At 36.7% G+C, this 21,291-nt stretch overlaps 1 protein-coding gene across 5 annotated transcripts in view; it reads left to right on the top strand.

Moving 5' to 3' along the window:
• Positions 1–21,291, top strand: part of LOC127961917 (neuron navigator 2) — a 175,283-nt gene that overhangs the window by 68,286 nt on the left and 85,706 nt on the right. Inside the window, exon 1 of one of the 5 annotated variants that reach the window (XM_052561232.1) lies at positions 19,910–20,588. The exons of 3 other annotated variants lie outside the window; for them this stretch is intronic. In XM_052561232.1, the coding sequence (XP_052417192.1) occupies positions 20,373–20,588 (216 nt within the window). In that variant the 5' untranslated portion in view covers positions 19,910–20,372. Of the gene's footprint in view, positions 1–19,909; positions 20,589–21,291 lie in introns of those variants that run through there. One more of the 5 variants, XM_052561229.1, reaches the window with a different exon arrangement.

Here is a 21,291-nt window from a genome sequence, read left to right as displayed (position 1 = left end):
GAGCAGCACAAATCTAGCCTGACTAAGTCAGACTTCCTACTTCCGCTCAATTTCATTTCGCTTCTGTACTCAGTCTGATACAGCGTCAGAGCTTTCTGTTTGCCACCGGTCTGGAAACAGCCGGGCCAATCAACGAACAGAGGGCGGGCTGAGAGCCACGACGTAGATGCTTAGCGCCGAGTTTTACATTGTAGGTTAGAGAAATCGAAAACCGAAACGACCGCGGAAATGGGAAACGAGACACGGGATGCAATTCGCTCTGTTATGGAGAACATTCAACTCTTTTTCAAACTGCAAAAGTCGTTTACAGCCATGTTCACTCCGGTATTTCGCTTGCATCATCATGTGTTAACAACAGGTTTACAGTGAAAGTTCAATCATAGATTTGAGTTCGATGCATGATGTCTGTGCTTCAATTCGGCTGTACAGGCGCATAACATACGTCATAACTAAACGTATCTGATTGGCTACGGGTAACCAATGATTTTAAACTTCAGACAAGCGCCCCCTAGCGAGAGAGAAAACACTTCTCTATTATGCCATTCCAGACTCTGTCTACGAAGCAAAGTGAAGTATGTCTGTGTGTGTCTGGTATTACCAGGCTAGCACAAATCTACGTTACTCAATTAAAACTCACTTTCTGTCTGAATGAAGCAGGAGAAGTTTGAAATGAACTTCACTGTTTATAACAGCAACTTTTAATTTTCAGGTGAGCTATCCCTTTAAGTGTCCAAAAATGTAAATATCATAAATGCCAGCACCTTTTTCTTCTGTTCACAAACTGTCACTTACAATATGCACATATTTTCACCTGCTTATTGAACTGAATAATAATTGCGCCAAACTTAACCTTTTCTACAGTAAATGAGTCAATGTCGTCATAGATTCCAATTTGTAGCCTATGACAGAAAATTGGTCCCAGATGATGAGAAACACTCATTTAAACCGTCTGCGTTCCCATGCGCATTTATAAAGATTTTTAATAACTAATTTGAAAAGAACCATTACAGCGTTAACCATAGAGACTAATGAGGAGCATCTGTCACAGATGTCTGACAGACTCTGCCTACAGAATAACTGGTCAAACTATATATTACAGCAAATAAAAAGTGACTAAGTAGCTAGAAATGATTAAACATCTTCATATAATGACAATCCCTTATATTCTGTATCATTTTCAAGCATATGTCAGATTTTCCTTATACGATTAGGTCTGAATTTCCATTTTTAGATCTTTGCTGGTCCTCACCAGTGTTTATTTCCTCTGTCATGTTTTTATTTTATTTTATTATTTAGCGGTTAGAGCTCCAGGCTTGACCTGTTATTGGCACCTGCTCCCCTGGTGTGTGTGTGTGTGTGTGTCTGTGTTTATGGTTGGAGCGTGTGTTGAGTGAAACGTCTGTATTTATTTCGGTCAGTTTGAGGAATGGTAAGAGGGCGACACTTTGTGTGTTTGTGTAAGAGACGTTTAAAACCCTGGAGCTTATCCTCCATTTATCCTGGAGTAAGAATGTTAAAAGCGTTTGTGGAGAAACACTGGCGTGCCGCTGAGGGTTTGCCGTTAAATCCTGCCAACGGTTTTGGGAGGTGTGGAAATTCCTCCTGCTCTCCTTTACGTCACTAGCGTCTCTGAACTTCTGATCCACCCACATATGAAGCTGAAGACAGCAGTCAGTTGTGTAACACACACACACACACAAGACAAAATGAGGTTGTAAAACAAAACTATATTTAAAGAACTCAGAATGTCTGTTTTAGTCTCGATGTTGTCCATGTCTTTATTCTTTGTCTGCATCTCATCACATTTTAACCTTTGGATGCACTATTTTCTTTTTAAATGAGTAAAACTAAACTGTTCAAAAGTTTGGAGTCTGTAGTTTTTTTTTTTCATATTTTTTAAAGACAGCTCACCCCGTTTATATTATTGTGAAATATATATTAAAAAACTGTTCTCTGTGTTAAAATATAAAAAATAGAAATAAAATATTCTTCTCAAGACGAAGCCAGATTTTCAGCATTTTTGTGGAAACTGTGATTCTTTGATGAATAGATAGTTCAAAAGAACAGCATTTACAGTATTTGAAATCCAAATGTCTGTCTGTTAAAATGTCTTTCCCTCAAGCAGTATTCATAAAAGTATTCATTTCATTCAAAAATAAAAACAATCTTACTAACCCTAAACCAGTAGTGTGCCTACTACTTTAAAACAAGAATATCATCATGAATTTTTTGAAAATAAATGTAACTTTATGTAGGTTTAAGAGAGATAAATAAAGGTAGATATTCATAAGTTGTATTGTGTTCTCATTTATTTACATAAAACCCCTTTAAATCTGTACGACTCAATTGTTATATCTTACAAATAGACAGACAAATATCCTCTCATTAGTGTGTAAGAGTGAATCAGATGGTTTTTCTGTCCCTCTTTTCATTTTCTCAGCACATAGCTCGCAGTGGGTGTTTTAAGAGAACATTGTTGGCCACCGATAGTTTCTCTGCTGGTGGTCTTTGGCGTTTATTGTCTCTATGTAGATGTGTTTTTCATCAGTAATGCATTCTCAAGGTTTTTTCAAGTTCATGCTGAATAAGCATGTATTTATGTTTCGAAAACATGTTTTGCAGTGAACCACTGCAACATTAAGTGTGACTTTGATGGAAGCGCCAACATTAAATCAGTAATCCATTTAATTCCACTTTTAAAAAGCCAGTAGCTTGCTTTATTTTAACTAACAGATGGTAATGTTTGCAATGTAAAATCCATGCTATACAAAAGATAGTGCAGCTGTTATATGTAGCCCATCTAGCATATCATTCTGGTGAATTGAGGATTTATTTTTTTCTTGGATCTCATCATGGCAAAAGTTACCATGCTAGCTATAGAAAGGTCACTCATTAAAACATCACACACCCTTCAGTGAGATGGAAACCTGTGTGTGTGTGTGTGTGTGTATGTGTTTCTAATTGCGTCATAGCTGTAAGAAAAGTGAGGTGTTCATTTGAGCCCGTGGGATTGGGTGGAGTGTGTGTGTTTATATGTGAATGTGTCTCAGGATATTTAGCTCTTTTTTTAAAGGGTCATGAAACCCCCCTCTTTCAGCATCGGTCTTTCACACCTCGGACCTGAGAAAGGCTGAAGTAATGAGTAGTATAGGCAACTTTTATATGCTTGGGTGGGATTTTTTCTCTCTCTCTTCTTTAGGGTTTAGCAGCCACTGATCCCCATCCACTTTGACTGTGTTGGTGAGAGGATTGTGAATGCTCACAAAGGCTGCATTTATTTAATCCTAATATTGTGAAATACTTTTGAATTTATTTTACAATGTAATTTATTCCTGTGACGTAAAAATGAATTTTCAACATCATTCCTCCACTCTTCAGTGTCACACTATCCTTCAGAAATGACGAATTTGGCAATTTGCTGAACAAGAAACATTTATTAGTATTATCAAAAATGAGAACAGTTGTGCTACTTTTTTAATTAGAAAATTCAACAGAACTGCATTTATTTAAAATGTATATTTTGGAACATGAATGTCTTTACTGTCACCTGTTATCTGTTTAATCTGTTCTTGTCGTCTGTGTTATTAAATTGTGACCTCATATCAGCTTGTCACCTTTCATAACTCCTCTATTTCTATCTTTTTCCCCACCTGGGCTGTTGCAAGTATTTGTCTTCTGTGCCGATTCTCCTTGACCTCTCTTCACTGCAGCTGAATTCCTGAAAAGGGATCGTGCACATTCGTGTTTGTGTGTGTGTGTGTGTGTGTGTGTGTGTGTTGATGGGTGGGTTTGTGTGTGTGGTGAGCAAATGAGAGACCTACACCTCGAGCAGTCTGACAGTTTTTATACACAGCCTGCAGCCTCACACACATGCAATTACGTGTGAACAGGCAAATTTGTGGCACAGGGGTTTGGTTCACAGAGTGTCTGTGAATAATTGTCAGTCTGTGTGAGAAAGAGAAATTGGGCTTTTTAATGACAGAAACCGAAAAGAAATATAGTAGTTATTATAGAGAAAGAGAGCGATAGCAGTGTCGTTTAACTATTATTGACATGTTACTATAGTATTTATTCGCATTAGTTTTAATTTTAGTTCCAGTATTTGTAGCAACATTTTTAGTTTTTGTATTTTTAGCGCTTCAAAATACTTTATATTTTACTTATTTGTTTTCTATATTTTACTCCCTTTTTTACATTTTACAGTATATTTTACTTTGTATAACTATAACTGATCGATAGATTTATTACGTCATAATTCATACTTCTTCAGGACAGTAGTCACTAAAACAACGAAGCCTCAAATGAAGTGTGTGTTATTTTGTGTATTTGTGTAGATGACAAGTGCTTTATATAGCACTGTTATCAAACTGAATGTCTAATAGACGAAAATAGCCCATTATCATTGCCTCATAGATTCCTTTGATCTTTAGAGAATTGAGAGGTGTGTTTCCATGGAAACAGGAGAACAAGGAACCGAGTGTTCAGAAATGGAAGAGTCCTGTGTGTGTGTGTGTGTGTGATTCTTCAGCCTGGAACATCAGAGGTGACCTAATTGTGTTTTTTTTTTTTTTTTTTTGCTGTGTTTGTCCTGTATTGTTGGGTTTCCCGCCAAGTTTCTTATCACTCTTTCAGGGTTCATTTTACCAGTGGTGGAAAGAGTACTGAAAATTTGCACTTAAGTACAAGTACTGTTACATTGATGAAATAATACTCAATTACAAGTAAAAGTACTGCAGTCAAAACAGTACTTAAGTAAAAGTAAAAAGTACTCCTCTCGAAAAATGCTCAGAGTACAAGTTACTAGTTACTTTTTAGCCGGCGATATTTAATTACCAAAAAATAATCATATCAAATATCTATGTTAATGGATAATAGCAACTTTGAACAAACCCCACTTTTATCTTATTGACAAAGTGTGTTAATTAGTGTTCATGATACAGGAATTTCTAAATTCAATATCTTGGTTGGATAGGAGTTGTTAAATGGGTCCTATTATGCTCTTTTCCAGTGTCTTGAATTAGTTTTGGGGGTGTACTAGAACATGCCCTCATGCTTAATGGTTCGAAAAATACAAGTATACAGATATAGATATTTATGATAACACTACCATGTAGTTTGTTTCTCCAAGTTCTGAGTCCATAAATAAGTCTGATCTCCCTTTCTGTCTGATCAGCTCTTCACCTGCTGCAGCGGTTCAGATATCAGCGCTTTGATTGGTCCGTTTACGATCTGATATTTTTATTGGCTACTGGAGTGCTGGAGTAAAGTTTGAATATTGATTCAAATTGTGGGCGTACTGAGTAACGAACTATGATTTAAAAGTAACGAAGTAGATTATTTAGCTTAATTTGTACTTAAGTACAAGTAATAGTACAGCTTTAAAAATATACTAAAAAAGTACAAAATGAAAAAACTACTTAATTACAGTAACATGAGTAGTTGTAATTCGTTATCTCCCAGCACTGCATTCTACAGTAATTGTCTTGACTATTTCTGTTTGGTTTCATGACTGACCAGTCCATTCAGTTGAAGCAATGGTGCTGTGATTAACTGTGGTTCTCACGCTGCCACTTAGGTTTGAGTCTGGCCTGCGACATCTCCCTGCTTTATAATAACTTTGATTAATAAATCATTAAAAACTTTAAGAGATGAGCAGTCCATGTACATAAATGAGTAGATATGAAAATGTATTAATACTTTTATATTTAATTAATAGTATTGATTCTGTGTAATATTGGCTGTTCATCATATAAAATAATAATATGTTAAAGTTGTATGACATTCATAAAAATATGAATACATTTGTAACTGTGAACTAACCCTGTGTTTATATATAACCTGATTTATTATGATTAGGATTATTTGTAAATTAAGTAAAGAAAGTCATAGTTTGTGCAGTATTAGCTCATTCTCTGAACTGGATGGTCTCAGTTTGGTATTACATGTATTCTATAGCTAAAATATATTTAACATTTTGTGTGGGATTACATCAATACAGCCCCCATGAATGATGAAACGTGGCCTTTCTGATCTTCCGTGGTGGGAAGCGCGGAGCAGCGGGAGGTAGGCCGGTCCCGGAGCGGACACAGGCTTTACTGGTACAGTGAGTCATTTTTGGGATGAGCCAGACTCCAGAAGGAGGCTTCATGCCGGTTTAATCCCACACGCTTATCTCTCTTCCCAGCGACTCTGACTTTCTCCTGGTTCACGTGTAGTTGTGCCTCTTGGCAAGAGACAGCTCTTCCAGAACGTTCCTCACCATGATTCTCACCTCAAAGGACGCCAGTAGATTTATTGTGTAGGTGATTAATGGTTCCTCTAGAGCAGGAAATTAGTTTTCATCACAATTTTTGTTGTTGTTGTTGTTGTTCTAAAGTGAATTGTATGGGTCTAATCAGGTAGAACAAGATAACAACTGTACTTTACTTATTTTACAGGGTTAAAGAGTGTCAAATAGAATATGTCAAATAACTAATGTATTTTTTTATATTTATAATGCAAATCAAGACTCATTAAGCATATGCTTTAGCATAAGTAGCTTTAGGTTAAGTCTGAAAGTTCAGTTAAGGTCACAAGAATATAGAAAGTCAGGGTCATAAAGGGTACAAACAGGAAAAAACTATGAATTGATGTTTAGTTATTAATTAATTTTATTCAGTTTAATTAATTTTACCAAATTTTATTGCACAACAAACGTTATAAAAGAGTTTGGAATGGACATTTGACAATGGTATGGAAGCCAATTTCCACCACAAAAACAAAAACAAAAAAACTATACTATAATAAAAAGGTATTTGCTACTTTTAATCTCACAAGTCTGACTTTTTTCTTAAAATTGAATGATGTAAAGTCGCTAATTAGAAATAAAGTCCGAATTGGGCGGTATAAACTAGCAATTCTGAAAAAATATCAGTCTTTTCCCGCCTCAGAATTGGACTTTATAACTTTCAATTAAGAAAAATTGAGAGATAGGCTTTCATATATTGAATTTAACACAATTAATCTCTTCTCAAGAACATATGTATTCATTGTTTTTATTGATGTTTGTTTTGTTTATTTATTATATTTTAATTATTCTTTTTTAAATTTAATGATTGATATTGTTATATTATTATTATAATTTTTTTTTTTTTTTTTTTTTTACATTTTAACTCATTTTCTTGCTGTCTTAATATTGAGTGCATCAAGCTGTTGTTGCAGTGTGTGATTTTAGCCAGACGCGAACCCCTTTTACATAATTCTGACCTAATTTGTTGGAAATGTTGTGTAGGAAAAGGCCAGCACTTTCCAAATATTCTTACACTGTGTTCATTCAGTTTTGTTCTCAATTAGATTATGAGAGCTTCGGTGCAGAGGAGTCAGCAGTCATAGATGCTGTGTTTGTGTCATGTTTGCCGTGGGTATAAAGTGTGAGTCACATTTAGAAGGTCACAGTCTCTTTTCCTGCTGCCTGCCTCTTAAAGGAGCAGATCGTTCAGATGCATTGTGTTGTCTTGTCTAACTGTTTGTGTCCCTCGGGCTAGCACATGATGCAGACTGTTTGTAAACATTCACATCTTCTCTGTTAAATCCAGATGTTCTTCCAAACTCAGGCTCACAGGTGGTGTGTTTGAGAAACCAGTGTGGAAACAGTCATTATTTGTGCTCTCCTTCCAATTGTTGTAGCTTGTGACTGCACACTCCATCTTTTACTCTCGAATTGCAGCAATGGGACATGGCGTGTTTGCATGCACCACCCAAGCGGTTTGATTGAGTTTCCAAATGAACTGGAACAGATGGGATCTTCATATCCAAATGAATTTGACTTTAACAGCTGGTTTTGAAATGTCTGCTGCTCTGCTTCATCATTTATTATTTAAGAAAGAAACTATGAAAATGTAACTATTTTCAGCAGCTTAATTAATCAATCCCTTGCTGTTAGACAGAATCATAGAGAGTTATATTTTATAATTATAATTTCAGTCACTAGACGCAAAATTTTAGATACACATGCATACTCAATATTACTAATTTTTTTTTTTGTATATTTGGTTTTATGTATATTTTTATGTTTATGTGTGTGTGTGTGTATAATTGTGGCTATTTATTTCAAAATAATGTGATGTATTTACACAATATTGTATTGGTTTAATGTGTATATAAAATAAAGTATGTATATAACATATTTTAAACATGTTTTATTATTAATGTTATTTTAAATAATTATTATTATTATAATATTACATATTATTTTGAAATATTTAGCATGAAATATCACATATATATATATATATATATATATATATATATATATATATATATATATATATATATATATATATATATATATATATATATATATAATTATATGTGATGTTCCATGATAAATATTTCAAAAATATAACAATAAAAATATAACTCTACAATATAAAATAATATAATAATAATTATTGATTACAAGACCTTAAACCTCGTTGAGCTTGGATCTGATAACAGACGTCAGATCCCTGCCTTCAGTTTCTATATAGTACAGAGTTTTTGCTTATAAATATTCCATGTTTTTATTTTTACCTGAAATGACCCTGGTTACCACTGCTGCATTATGACACCATTAAGTCAAGCTTTTAACTGAGAGTTCATGCAAATTACCACTACTGAGCTTGTGTTAAAAACCTTATCAGCTGAATTTCTTGGCCCTTGGGCCCAGCCATTTATATTCAGGCTCAGAGAAGAAAGAAGGAAAGCCCATGCTTTGCTGTCACTTTGTGAACAGTCAGCTTGTGTCTGCCGCGCGGCCCTTAGGGATGTGCGAGTGATTGGGCCTTAGAAGGGTAGGGGGCTGTCAAAGCCTTCTCCTCCTGCTGCAGCATTTTAATTCAACTCTAAAGCAAAGTTTATCTGTAGCTGTAGGTGCAGAAGTAAGAGAGCTCTGAATTGGGTCACATGTGACACCAGAAGAAAGATGATATTCAATGATGGCATTTTGAGTAGTTCAGTAGGAAAAGTGCCTGCAAAGTGACCGCAAAGCTTTTGGGAAGCCCATTGACCATGTTCAGTAGTGCTATAAGCCTGTAAGATCCTGTAGGAAGTGCAAGGGGTTGAGATGTTAGACCTATGGGTTTCAGGTTAAGCTGTTTCAGGCTTATGAAAGGTTGTGTTGTCATGTTTAAGGATACGATCCTTATTCAACCACTCTCAGACGCTCTCGTCTGTTCTGTGAGCCAGAGGCTCTTCTGTGCTTCTGTCTGGCTTTTATCGTCGAGACTTAAAAAATCCGGCCACAGCGGTCATGCGATGTGACACAGTTGGGGCTAGCAGAGGACGCCGCAAGAGATTTGGGTCTCAACATATAAACAAGAGCTAATGCTCTTCCAGAACAACACACTGTGCTCATTTTTGTTTGTTTCTCCCCAAATTAGAGTGATTCCACGTCTGCTTTGAGCTGAAGCCGATGCACAGACTTCACTGTCTTGTCGGCGTTCATGACAGCTCGATGAAATTGTGGCAGATTGGCGAAGTTTTAGCATGAATGTGCAGTCTCGTGAAGTTTGTTGACAATAGAGTACTTTCAAAACAAGCAGCTTTCTGTTGGTCAGTGAGGAGGATTCTTGTGTCCAACTTGAACACAAGCAAAATCTTTTGGTGAAATCTTTAACCCTCATGAGGAAATCTCAATCGTGTGAATTCCTATTTACATTTTAGCCAACAGTAACAGTACATATGCCCTAACATTTAAGCTGAACCCCCCCGCCCCCAATTCCCGTTTTATGGAATTGAGACAAAGACATGATAGCCAAAATATTCCACTAAGGCAAAACTTTTCCTCCAAAACAAGAAATAGTCTGAGAAATTGATAAGAAATTAGTTTGGGAAAGGAGAAACCAAATGGTTTAATTAGCACTTCTTCAGTTAGTTTTTTTTTTCAATGCACAAAACATGGGGAATATCGAGAGGCAGCTTGTTGCTGAAGATCTTTACCAAGACTAGTTTAATTTATTACCTGAAAACCCAAAAGAGCAACCAAAAGAGCATATGAGCTCATTACCCAAATTTAATAACAAAAACGTAATTCTTCGCTTAGATTTTCAACTACATGAAAAACTATTTGATGAACACTGAACACACTCCAATAATCTTTGTTTACAACTTTTGAAATTAAATGATTGTTTACAGATCAAATGGTTAAAAAACAAAATCAAGTCCACATCTAAATCTTAATGCGTCCTAACTTTGAACTCTCAGCTAGACATTAGCATGCAGTGCCATTAGAAGAAGGCAGGATTATGGTTAGAGAGGAGATGTCGGTTTTAGCATATGCTAAGACACCCGCCACCGGCATCCTTTAAGCTGTTTAACGGATTTCCCTCTGCATGTGCGCTCACCTTTAAATCTGATCTCGTTAAGAAGGATTGTCATTACTGCTAGACTGGACCTCTATCACCCATCTGCAGCAGACCCAGTCAATGACCTTCAGCTCTGGACGCGATCGAGTTGTTTCGGACATAATATAACCTGCCAGTAAATGAATATTGTATGTGAATGTCTGTCAAGAAGTTAAACCACCATAAACCATAACCATGGTTCAATTGGCTTGATTTTGAGTCAACTTCTTGTACTTTTCCTTTAGGCTTGTCCCAGTAAATTGCAGACACTCTTTTACGAAACTGAAAGGACAGCACAGATGGCTAAGTAGGTCTTTCAGGTTGGGCTTCACAAAGATGCTCAGAAGTACCGATGAAAGCTATTTTTAGGACCCACCTGACATATTTGGAGCTTTTAGATGGAAAACAGTTCAATTTTATTCATTTCCTCCAAGAACTGATTATGAGTTATGGATCTCATTTTTTTAGGTGCCCAAACCGAGCAAAAATATGCATTTATCTGTAGTTTCAGTTTATATTAATGTGGCAAATAAGAAAGATAAAGTTCTGATAGTTTGTAATGTAAACCAATGAGATCTACAGAGCAGATTCCTTTCATAAATGTGCATGTGTAAATAACAGTTGCATATCAAATATCAGAAAACGGTTGAATTTTTGTAATTTTCTCCAAAAGCTAAACCTATACTCGTCCATCAGACATAGGTTAATATATATGTGTTTTGTTAAAAGAATTTAATACACCAGGTTTTAAGGCCCATATAGTTTAATACAGGAAAACACCTCCGTTTTTTTTAGATGCAAAAATATGAAATTTTGTGCATTTGCTAATATTTACTGAAAACTAAACTAAAAACATTTGTAGATCTTTATAACTGTTTAACTTGCATAAAATGTATCAGATATCAGAAACGGTTGAATTTTATTTGCTTCCTCCAAAAACTGACTGCATATGCGTCTATTAGACGTAGGTGAACTGAGTCCACTTGGGTGGTTTTAATATTAGAAGCATCGTCTCGTAAAATTGCTTCTTGTTTTATTGCACCAAGATGCCTGAAGTGAGTTCCAGTGCAGCGAAATGTTCATCAGCCACATCAAGGGAGGATTTGTCTTGTTTTCGCACCTTTTCTTATTGCTGGAACGTTCTGCCAACTTTAACTCCATTTAACAAAGCAATTACTCCATTATTTATAGAGGGATTGTACCGAAGGCTGTTTGGCTAGAACCGCTGTTGCCTTTCATCGCAATGCATTATTTCCATATCACAAATCTTCACAAAAGGCCCCCGTTTAAAGAGTTGTGTGAATGTTTGCCTCGATTTTATGTCTCCTAGCAAAGTGAAACAAAGTGCACTCACAATGAAAGATTTAATTAGTCCCGTATTATGCAGTTCTCCCTGTTTTCCCTTCTGTTCTGTATTTGGATTATCCCTGACATGCTGGGGCTGATTATTTTCCGAGCTGTATGCTTCCTCTTTACTGCTCTTTATATTGTGTTGTTAAATTGAAAACACTGATTCCCGTCCCCCTGAAGCATGAGGGCAGGAAATGAGAGCGTAGTCGTGTGTTGGGGAACGTTTCCTCCGTGTCTTTGCTCTGTGTGTGGTTGGTTGCGCTCCAGATCAGAGCGAAGCGTTGGGAGCTGGTGAAGCTCGACCACATGAAGCACTGGCGTATGCTTTACAGTACGGTTTGTTGTGACAACAGATGGTCTTAATGTTTGATGTTATGTTGTTAAGGTTATTGAATGTTGAATCATGCTTGCACTGTGTTATACAGTACTGTACTTTACCATGCTGCTGCACTACATTACTATATATTATTCTGCCCAAAATAATATACTAGACTGAGCTATTCACTAATGCATTGTACCACTAATGCGAGTCCCATGTCCCAAAGTTTTTATTTTCCATTTATGTCACCTGATGGAGTTTGGGTTCCTTTCTGCTGTTGCCTTTTGCTTCCTTATTTGGGGTTTATTTGGTAATTTTATTGATTTGACAGTACTGACACTATCAGATGAAAACAAACCTGAATTAGGCTGAAGAGCTGCTTTATAGCTAAATTGCATTTGTATTGTATCTGTTTTATATAAAGGGCTATATACAATGGGGAAATATTTATTTGATCACCTGCTGATTTTGTAATTTTGCCCACTTACAAAAAAATGAAGGGTCTGTCATCTTTATGGTTGGCTTATTTTAACGGATAGAGATAGAATACCAACCAAAAAATCCAGAAAAAAATTATTATATAAGTTTAGAAATTGCTTTGCATTTCAATGAGTGAAATAAGTATTTGCTCAAGTTTGACCAAGCTTCTTGCTGATGGACTTGTAGTCCATCCCAGCCTTGTGCAGATCTACAATCTTGTCTCTGACATCCTCTGTCAGCTCTTAGGTCTTGCTCGTGGTGGTGAGAGAGTTTGGAATGGAAGATACAGATTGTGTGGACAGGTGTCTTATACACCTAACGAGCTGACATTAGGAGGAACTTCTTAAAGTGACGTGACTAATCTGTGTTCCTCATGGGCACATAACCAATCTGTGGGAGACAGAATTCCTGCTGGTTGGTAGGGGATCAAATACTTATTTCACTCACTAAAATGCAAATATAATATGTTTTTTTTTTCTGTATTCTGTCTCTGTCCATTAAAATAAACCTACCATAAAAATGTCAGACTTACAAAATCAGCAGGGGATCAAATAAATATTTTCCCCATTGTAAATAAAGGTGACTTGAAGACGTGGAAATTTCAACAAAGGATAAATGGATTTGCAGCACTAAAAATTGCTTGCAGTAGCTCTTCTGCTAAATTTATTTCAAAATGGCAATCAATATACAGCTATGATCAGCTGTTCCCTCATCTTAGCTGAGCTTTTAACGTTGTTACGGGAAAGGATGAAGGTGATTGGTTAGTTCTTGTCACATGACCCGCGGTGCGCTTGCGGCATTCTGAAAAGTTGAGATGTTTTTAACTCGATGCGGTGCGGACGCGCCTGTCTTCGCTTGCGCGTTGCGACCGCGTCGCTTCCATTATTAACGCGCATACCGCTCGCCTACATTGGAAATAACGAACTAAAAGACGCGATATGTGAACGGCCCCTTAAAAGACAGTGCGCCGCAAGACAACAGTCACAAACCACCGAGCTACCCCGAATCAGCTCCAGATCTCTGGAAATCATGCTAAACCATAGCAGAACCCTGACTACATTTTATGGTTTGTGATGCTAAAGAACATTTCATGACGTCTCAGACAACTGTCAATTTGGCTACTGTGGTTTAATTATAAGCGCTATCGTAAACTCATACTTACCATAGTAAAATAATTTTCTTTGCCTCTTTATTATTTTATACTGTAAAAACTTCAATCACACTGGTTGAAAATGAATAAAGGTTGAAATATTATATTAGAAGTTGTACTTACATTTTTTTTTTGTAAACTTATCCAAAGGATTCATTAGCTAATCAAAAAAAGAACATTAGATTCATTATTTATTGTAATAAAATAATCGTTAGAGTAGTCCACTAATCGAAAAAATAATCGTTAGATTAGTCGACAGAAAAAATAATCGTTAGTTGCAATATACTATACTACACTATACTAAAGTATCATGTAAATACCATTTTATATGGATTTCAGTACCATGGTATTGATGCAGTGTCTGATACCATAACTGTACTATAGTACTGTATTGCCGCAGTACTTTTTTTGGTGCATGCTTATGTGTTCTGTTGGCAGCGACTCCCACAAAACAGATCACACACTCAGCCTGACTCCTGCGAACTCGCCTGACTCACAGGAGCTGATCTGAGAGTCTTTCTGGATGTGACAGCGTCAGCTGAGATGAAGATAAATGAGTTCAGGTTTCAGGAAGATGTGTTCTTTTATCCCTGGAGTGACTGCTTTTGACAGCTTAGGGTCACAGCAGCTCCTGGAGAGATTATTTTTGGGATACCTCGCAGCGGGATGCCACTGTTTTGTTTTGTATGTGTGAGTGTGTGTGGGTCGACTCCGCATGCACGCCTTGCTTTATATCAGCATTTATTTCTCAGCTTGTTCTAATATTCTGACTGCATGTGTCTCTGGTAATGTTTCCAACTCATAACCTGTCAGTAGTCCACACTTGGCCGTCCTTGTTCAAATTTTCCCCCGTGATAGTGTGTTATTTTGGAGAGTGGAGTCCAGCCAGTCGGCTGAGTGTTGAGTGTGTTTGGGTGACCTCCACTCCTGTTATTCTGGGTCAAGCTGAGTTATACAGCTAACTGCGTAAACACTCTCACACACGCAACGGACCCACAACAGAACAAGCTCAGATGAGAATAAAATATGTGATGCACTCTAAAATAACTCTAAATGCACTGTGCTTTTTTACGAATTTGAAAGATGTGAAATCAATTAAATATCAGGTTGTAAATATCTAACAAGATGGAATATATATGCATGCATTTGTAAAATATATACTTAATGACTTAAAATATATTTCAATTAAGAATGCACAAAATGATATTGAAATGTAACAAGTTATAACTGTAGTTTTACTAGTTTCTGACTTACAACTGTAGTTTCTCCATTATCAAATAATATTTTCTTCACTCTCAAATGTTTTGATTGATAGGTTAACAAAATATTTATATTTATAGGTATATTTTAAGATTAAGTATATAAACTAGAATACATGTACATTTTTTTTAATCATATATTTTGTTAAGGTAGAAAAGTTATTGGTTACACTTTATTTTACAGTACGTGTACTAACATGTACTTATAGTGTACTTACAGTGTATTTATATAAGAAGGTTCTGGTAATACAGGGTATCTACATGGGGTAGGGTTAGGTTTAGGGGTAGGGTCAGGGTTAGTACCTAGTTATTACATAGTTATTGTAAGTACTATAATAAGTACATAGTATGTACATGAGGAACAGGACTGTAAAATAAAGTGCTACCAAGTTATTTATTAATATGAAATGTACAAAGCCACTGAATTATTGTTAATGTTGTGTTTATCCACTGTCCTGAGGTCAGAAGTGAACTGTAACAAGGGAATCGGTAGGATAAAGTCGCTTCCAACATTATGTCTTTGAATACTAGATGCTAAATATGGTATGCATTGTTTTGATGAATGATGTACTTAATTTTACATCACGGCACATTTGAAGATACAGTGTATATGTTTCAAAAAAACGCTTGCCTCCCTGTGGAGCGATCTTCCTCCGGTTTCCAGAACAAGGCTTCATGCGGCCAAACAACACAACACATATGAGATCCCTTTCGCACTTGACTAATGAGACATTCAGGATTTCTTAAGTTAGTAAGGAGTAATAGTTTGTGTTGGCTTTGAGATTTCAACCTCTGCTTTTGTGTCAGAGCACTAAGGTAAAGTGATCATTCCCAGTCAATAAAAGTCCATCAGTTCAACTAGAGCATTAAATGGACAAAAAAGTGACAGTAAAAATGAAATCCTAGAATGAAAATGAGAAATGATGAAACACTAATCTCAATGTTTGCTGCTCGAACTGGAATGAAATGACTTGAATTCAGCTCTCAGAAGTGAACGTGAACGCTAGCAGATGGAAATGTTTGATCAATAGTTAAGTGCCTCTTGGCTTACATTAGCGTACTTGTGTTGTGTCTGTTCGCTGTAGCTCAGACAACCGCCGCAACATTTCTTTTTCAGCAGGTTTTAAAGCTGATTATTTAGAGGGTTTCAGAGTTTTAAGTACAACAATGCCTATTTAAATGATATGTGGAGACATTAGTTGAGATCTCAGATCCACCATCACAGTTGAAGAAGCAGCACTAATCATAATGAATGCGTATTAGCATCTTAATTTAGTATGGGAGAATTAGAGTGTATGAAATGAGAATTCAGATTGTAATACAGGGGCATTAAGATGTGTCTCATATTAAAATAGTCGTTTTGCAGCATGGGGTGGAGAAGACAGAGCGCAGGAGGCAAATGGAAGCTAATTATGAGTTAATTACGCACGCTTCATTAGAGCAACGTGCTGTGGTCACATGACGTCTTTTTCTTGGCATCTATAATTCAGTTTTTTAGGATAATGAATAAAGAATCAACAAATATTTGCAGATATTTCAGTTGTACAAGTTTGTATTCATTTTTTTGGGATTGGTTTGCATATAAAATATGATTGATACCTGCTGTGACTTGGAATATGATGAACTGCATCACTTAACTGCCTCTTTAATCCGTAGTTCTTTACAGTAAGTGTTCAGCTGTACAAGATCTGTGGTATCTGATTATCTGTATGCTGATCTTTTTAGCTAATTTATTCCTCTAACCTCTCATTAGACTGCACAACTGTGTGTTGTAAGTATAAAATCATTTACTGTTGCAATCAAAATTGGATTAATGGGTTATTACACACCTGCAACTGTTTCAATTTAAATTGAAAGATAAAAGCCGTCAATCAGACTTCAATTACACCATTTCCACAGTAATCCTCAGTGGAGCCGGTCGTCACTGTGTTATTGGATATTTTTCTTGTGCTTCATTGACAGATGTGGTGAAACGGCAGTGACTGCTCTTGAATTACCCAGCAGAACGAGAACAGAGGTTGCCTTGGCAATGACTTAAAAGCATGGCCTTCAAATGAGACCACTGCTGGAAGATGATTTTTTTCATTTTGATCTCATTTATTCATCTGTTCAGATCTGCATTTTGTTCTTCTAGTTGCTCTTCACTTTGCATTGCGTACACTAGGGCTGTCCCTTTTAGTTCGAAAATCGATTGCACAATCGATCGGACCAACCAAAAAAAGTTTCGAAAATGAAAATAGGTAATTGATTTTAACCAAATATGTACAGTATTAATTTTAAAATAATTAAACAATTAAATAATATAGATGTAACAAAACTCACAAACAAGCAGAAAAAGAAAATAAAGAATTCCGAAAGTGCATTATGCTTTGCGAAAGCTATACAGAAAATACCAGCAAATTTACGCCCCAGACCCAGTGACCTCGAAAGCGACCTCTTATGCTGCGTGAATAGAGTGTATGGCGCAAATGATTTTAATGTTAAGTCAATGTAAAAACGCGTTTACGCGCGTCTGGAGGTCTCGCGGCGCGTTAGTCGCGAATTCGCCTCATTCGCGCATCTAGTTACAGGAAATTCTGAGTTATGAAAAGGACCATTGCAAGCTGACAGTGAACGGCTTTTGTGGTGGAAAATTGGCGCAGCTGTACCTAAGTGTCCCAGGGACATCAGTGCGGTCGGAGTGCATCTTCTTTTTGAACAGTTGTTTGAAATGGATTGAATCATTATTTAAAATAATCTTGGAGATTTTTGAATTGCCTAAATCATAAATGCAGCCGGGTTGAAGCCTGCAGTGATCTTTTTCTTTTGTTATGGCAGCCGTCCCCTCTGCATATATATTTTTTCGAGAATGTTGCACTCTGTTTGTTATTCTGCACGAAACTTCATGCCAATAAATAAGAAATATTGCTGACTTGTGCGTTTCCAGCGCTCTCTTTACATTCGTCTGTTATTTGACGTTGAAAAAGGAAACGTCTTTTTTTTTTTTTTACATGGAAAATCGATTTTACAATCGATTCAATGAACTCTTATGTCTTAAAAATCTAAAATGATTTTTTTCACAAAAGTGACAGCCCTAGCGTACACCTAGTAAGATAATGCATTTAAATTAATTTAATTGTTTTATGTACTCTATGCACAGAAATACAGAATGCATGCAGATTTGCATTATGGGTAACAGGATTATGCTTTAGGAGGCACACAGCGTGTTGTTCTGGGAAGACATGAGGACATCAACGCTCTCTCTCGAGACCTCAATCTTCTCATTACTTCACTCCCTTTCATTTCACAAATGACTGAACTCTGTCAGTGTGATTATGAGTGAGCATCTCCACCGATCCATTAACCTGAATTTGAAATGTTGTGTTGGATTGAACAGTGTCAGTATGTTAAAGTCTAATTGTAATGGGCAGCGGCGTTATTCTCGGGTAGCGTCCATTGTCTGCGGTCATACAGTAGTTTCCTGAAATGCAACTGTCTGCAGTTGGGTGTGGTGGCAAATAACTAGGTTTGTCGTTGCTGGGAAGTCAGGGAAATTAAATGAAAGATTCTAAGATCCTTTATTATTGTATCATTTGAGATCATGTTTGGCCTTTGGAAACCAAAATCGTTCAGTTCAAAGGATGTACAGTATCTTTCAGAGATGTTTAAGAATTTTGAAGACTATACAATGAAAGTCAATGGAGTCCAAAACAACACTAGACCTCATTTTTCAATTTGTGCTCCGAAGATAAATGAAGGGCTTAAGGACCTGACATGAGTAATTAATGAAAGAATTGTCTTTTTTGTGTGAACTATACCTTTAAATTACATTATTTTTATGTTTAAATGAACTAGCCCTCGTTTTTAGGGGAATTATACTGTTAATGCCTATCTTACTCTCCCGCCTCTGGACTAAGATCATAAACTGTCATGATATAGGCTACAGATGGTAGGATATTGATCCAGAAGTCATTAGGTGGACATTAATTGAGTATTACATTGCAATTGGCTGGCGCATAGTAGTTAATGCATATATAGCTAATGTTTTCAACCAGATGGTGTCTCTGTCTTTAATGTTTCTAACCACTAAGCTCATAACATTGCAACATCAATACTGAAGGCTCTGAACCAGACCCTGCAATTACTAGATAGTTGCCAAAAGTTAATGAAGAGGCAGAGCTTGCCTTGTTACTGCGTGAGACCAAGAAAGAAAGTCAGGACTTTGTGTTTATAGAATGTACATTTATATATATTATTATGTATTTTCAAATATGTTTTAGTATGTGTCTGAGTGTTTAAAAAAATATATATATTAAGTATTTTTTGATTAATAGAAAGTAAATAATATATTAGCTTATATATATTCTTAGCTTTGGCATTTGATACGGCAGCCCTTGATTTTACCCTGATTAATCACTTGTACTTGTATTACTCACATTTAAGTCACTTGGGATAAAAGCATCTGCTAAATAAAGAAATGTACAAAAAACTCTTATATGCTGGATTTATGATCTTCCATGTCTCACTAAACTGCTTTATCATTCTAAAATTCATTAAAAACAAAGACAGAGAAACAGAGGTGGATCTCTGCAGTGATTAACGAGTCTACGAGAAAGAAATAATGAATAAAAACAGAGAAGTATGAGATACACACTAATCCCTGCAAGTACCCTTCGCCTCATTTGACATCTACTGCATGCAGTGTGCCTGGAGGAAAGCCCACAACATGGAGAACACTGCATCTCCCTCTCAAACACACACACACACACACACCCAATGCAGAGAGAAAGAGAGTCACACACACAAGCTGTCAATTCTAATCTCCAGCATTTGCACATGTAAGACATGCATAGTTCCTTCCGTGCTCAACAAAACACACACATACACACCAGCTAATCATATCCAGCCTTTGCTGCTTCATGCCGCTCATTTGTTCTGACGTCCTCTATGAAGATGGGAGGGGTGTGTGTGTGTGTGTGTTTATGGGAGTGTGCACCACACAGCTGAGAGAAAACTAGTGCTTATATACTGGTGTCAAGCAGGAGCCACTAGTTACTGCTGCTGTCTTAAAGCCACACCTGCTTGAGAGTTTAAACCTAGATAGAGAGAGAGAGAGACCGAGAGAGAGAGATCATGGACTAGTGCATTCAAATCCCTGCAGTAACCAGCTGAGCACCATTCGCTGCTGTCATACGTTCGTTGCTCTTCTATATTCCTGCCCTTCCCATGATGCTGTGATTTTTCTCCTGCCATGGATTTTCCATGTTGGGTTAAGTACTTCAGGAAAACCTAAAGAGCTAAACGGATTCACATTTGCTTTTGGAAAAGCATCTCGGACTGGCCAACATACAGGTGGATCGCTCTTTCGTTTTTGAAGACTGTAATAGGGACTGAATTGGGAATAATATCTCAAGAACGCTGGATGCTACAGTGTGTGGCGGGATACAGTGGACTGGTTCTGAGTCCAGGGGAAGATGCCTGCTATCCTGGTGGTCACTAACATGAAGTCTGGACTGCCGAAGCCGATCCACAGCGCCCTCCCCATCCCGCAGGTGCCCACCCGAGCTGTGGCCCCCCGGCCCTGCTTCACCAGCCCCCCACAAGCCAACACTCACCTCCACCTCGGGAGTCAGAGCGGGTGGGCAACAGGCAAAAACTACCATCCTGCTGACAGTGGAGAGGACACACAGGTTAGAAAGATGTGTGAATGTGTGTAGGTTTAGCTAAGTCTTCTTTTCCTGGTATCTATCTATCTATCTATCTATGACTAATCAAATGAAAAATATATATCTAATATATATATATATATATATATATATATATATATATATATATATATATATATATATATATCTATCAAAATAAATTACATGAGATGGTATTACCATGGTTTGGACATGATACCCTGGTAATGCTCATTTAAGGCATGGTGCATTGTATTGTCATAGGCATCTTATGGCTCTGCCGATAACTTATGTATCAGCAATAAAACAGTGTGTGTTCATTATATTCCTCTTACAAAAGTGGTACCATGGTATAGTGATGGTATCTGGTTGTAATACCACAGTGGTGTTTGACAACTATATTTTACAGCATTTTATTTAAGAATGCCATGATGCAGTATATTAAACCAGAAAACTATCATTGTACCTGTATTAAAAACATGGTATTAATGTGTTACAAGTCTAGAGAAATCATGCCATGGCAGTACCAAGGTGAAGTGATACAGTATTAGATAGTGGTATCATGGCACTTTCATTTTTTTGTATTATGGTATTCGTATTTAATGATGTTTGTATGTTACTCAAAGGTAATTCCAATCATTATTGGGGTTGTGATCGTTTTTGTGAATACTTTTTGGTATTGTTAAGTGTATTGCTATGGTACTAGCAT

This window comes from Carassius gibelio, chromosome B7 (assembly GCF_023724105.1).
Source record: "Carassius gibelio isolate Cgi1373 ecotype wild population from Czech Republic chromosome B7, carGib1.2-hapl.c, whole genome shotgun sequence".
Lineage (NCBI taxonomy): Eukaryota > Metazoa > Chordata > Actinopteri > Cypriniformes > Cyprinidae > Carassius > Carassius gibelio.
This window is presented reverse-complemented; position numbering and strand designations above follow the sequence as displayed.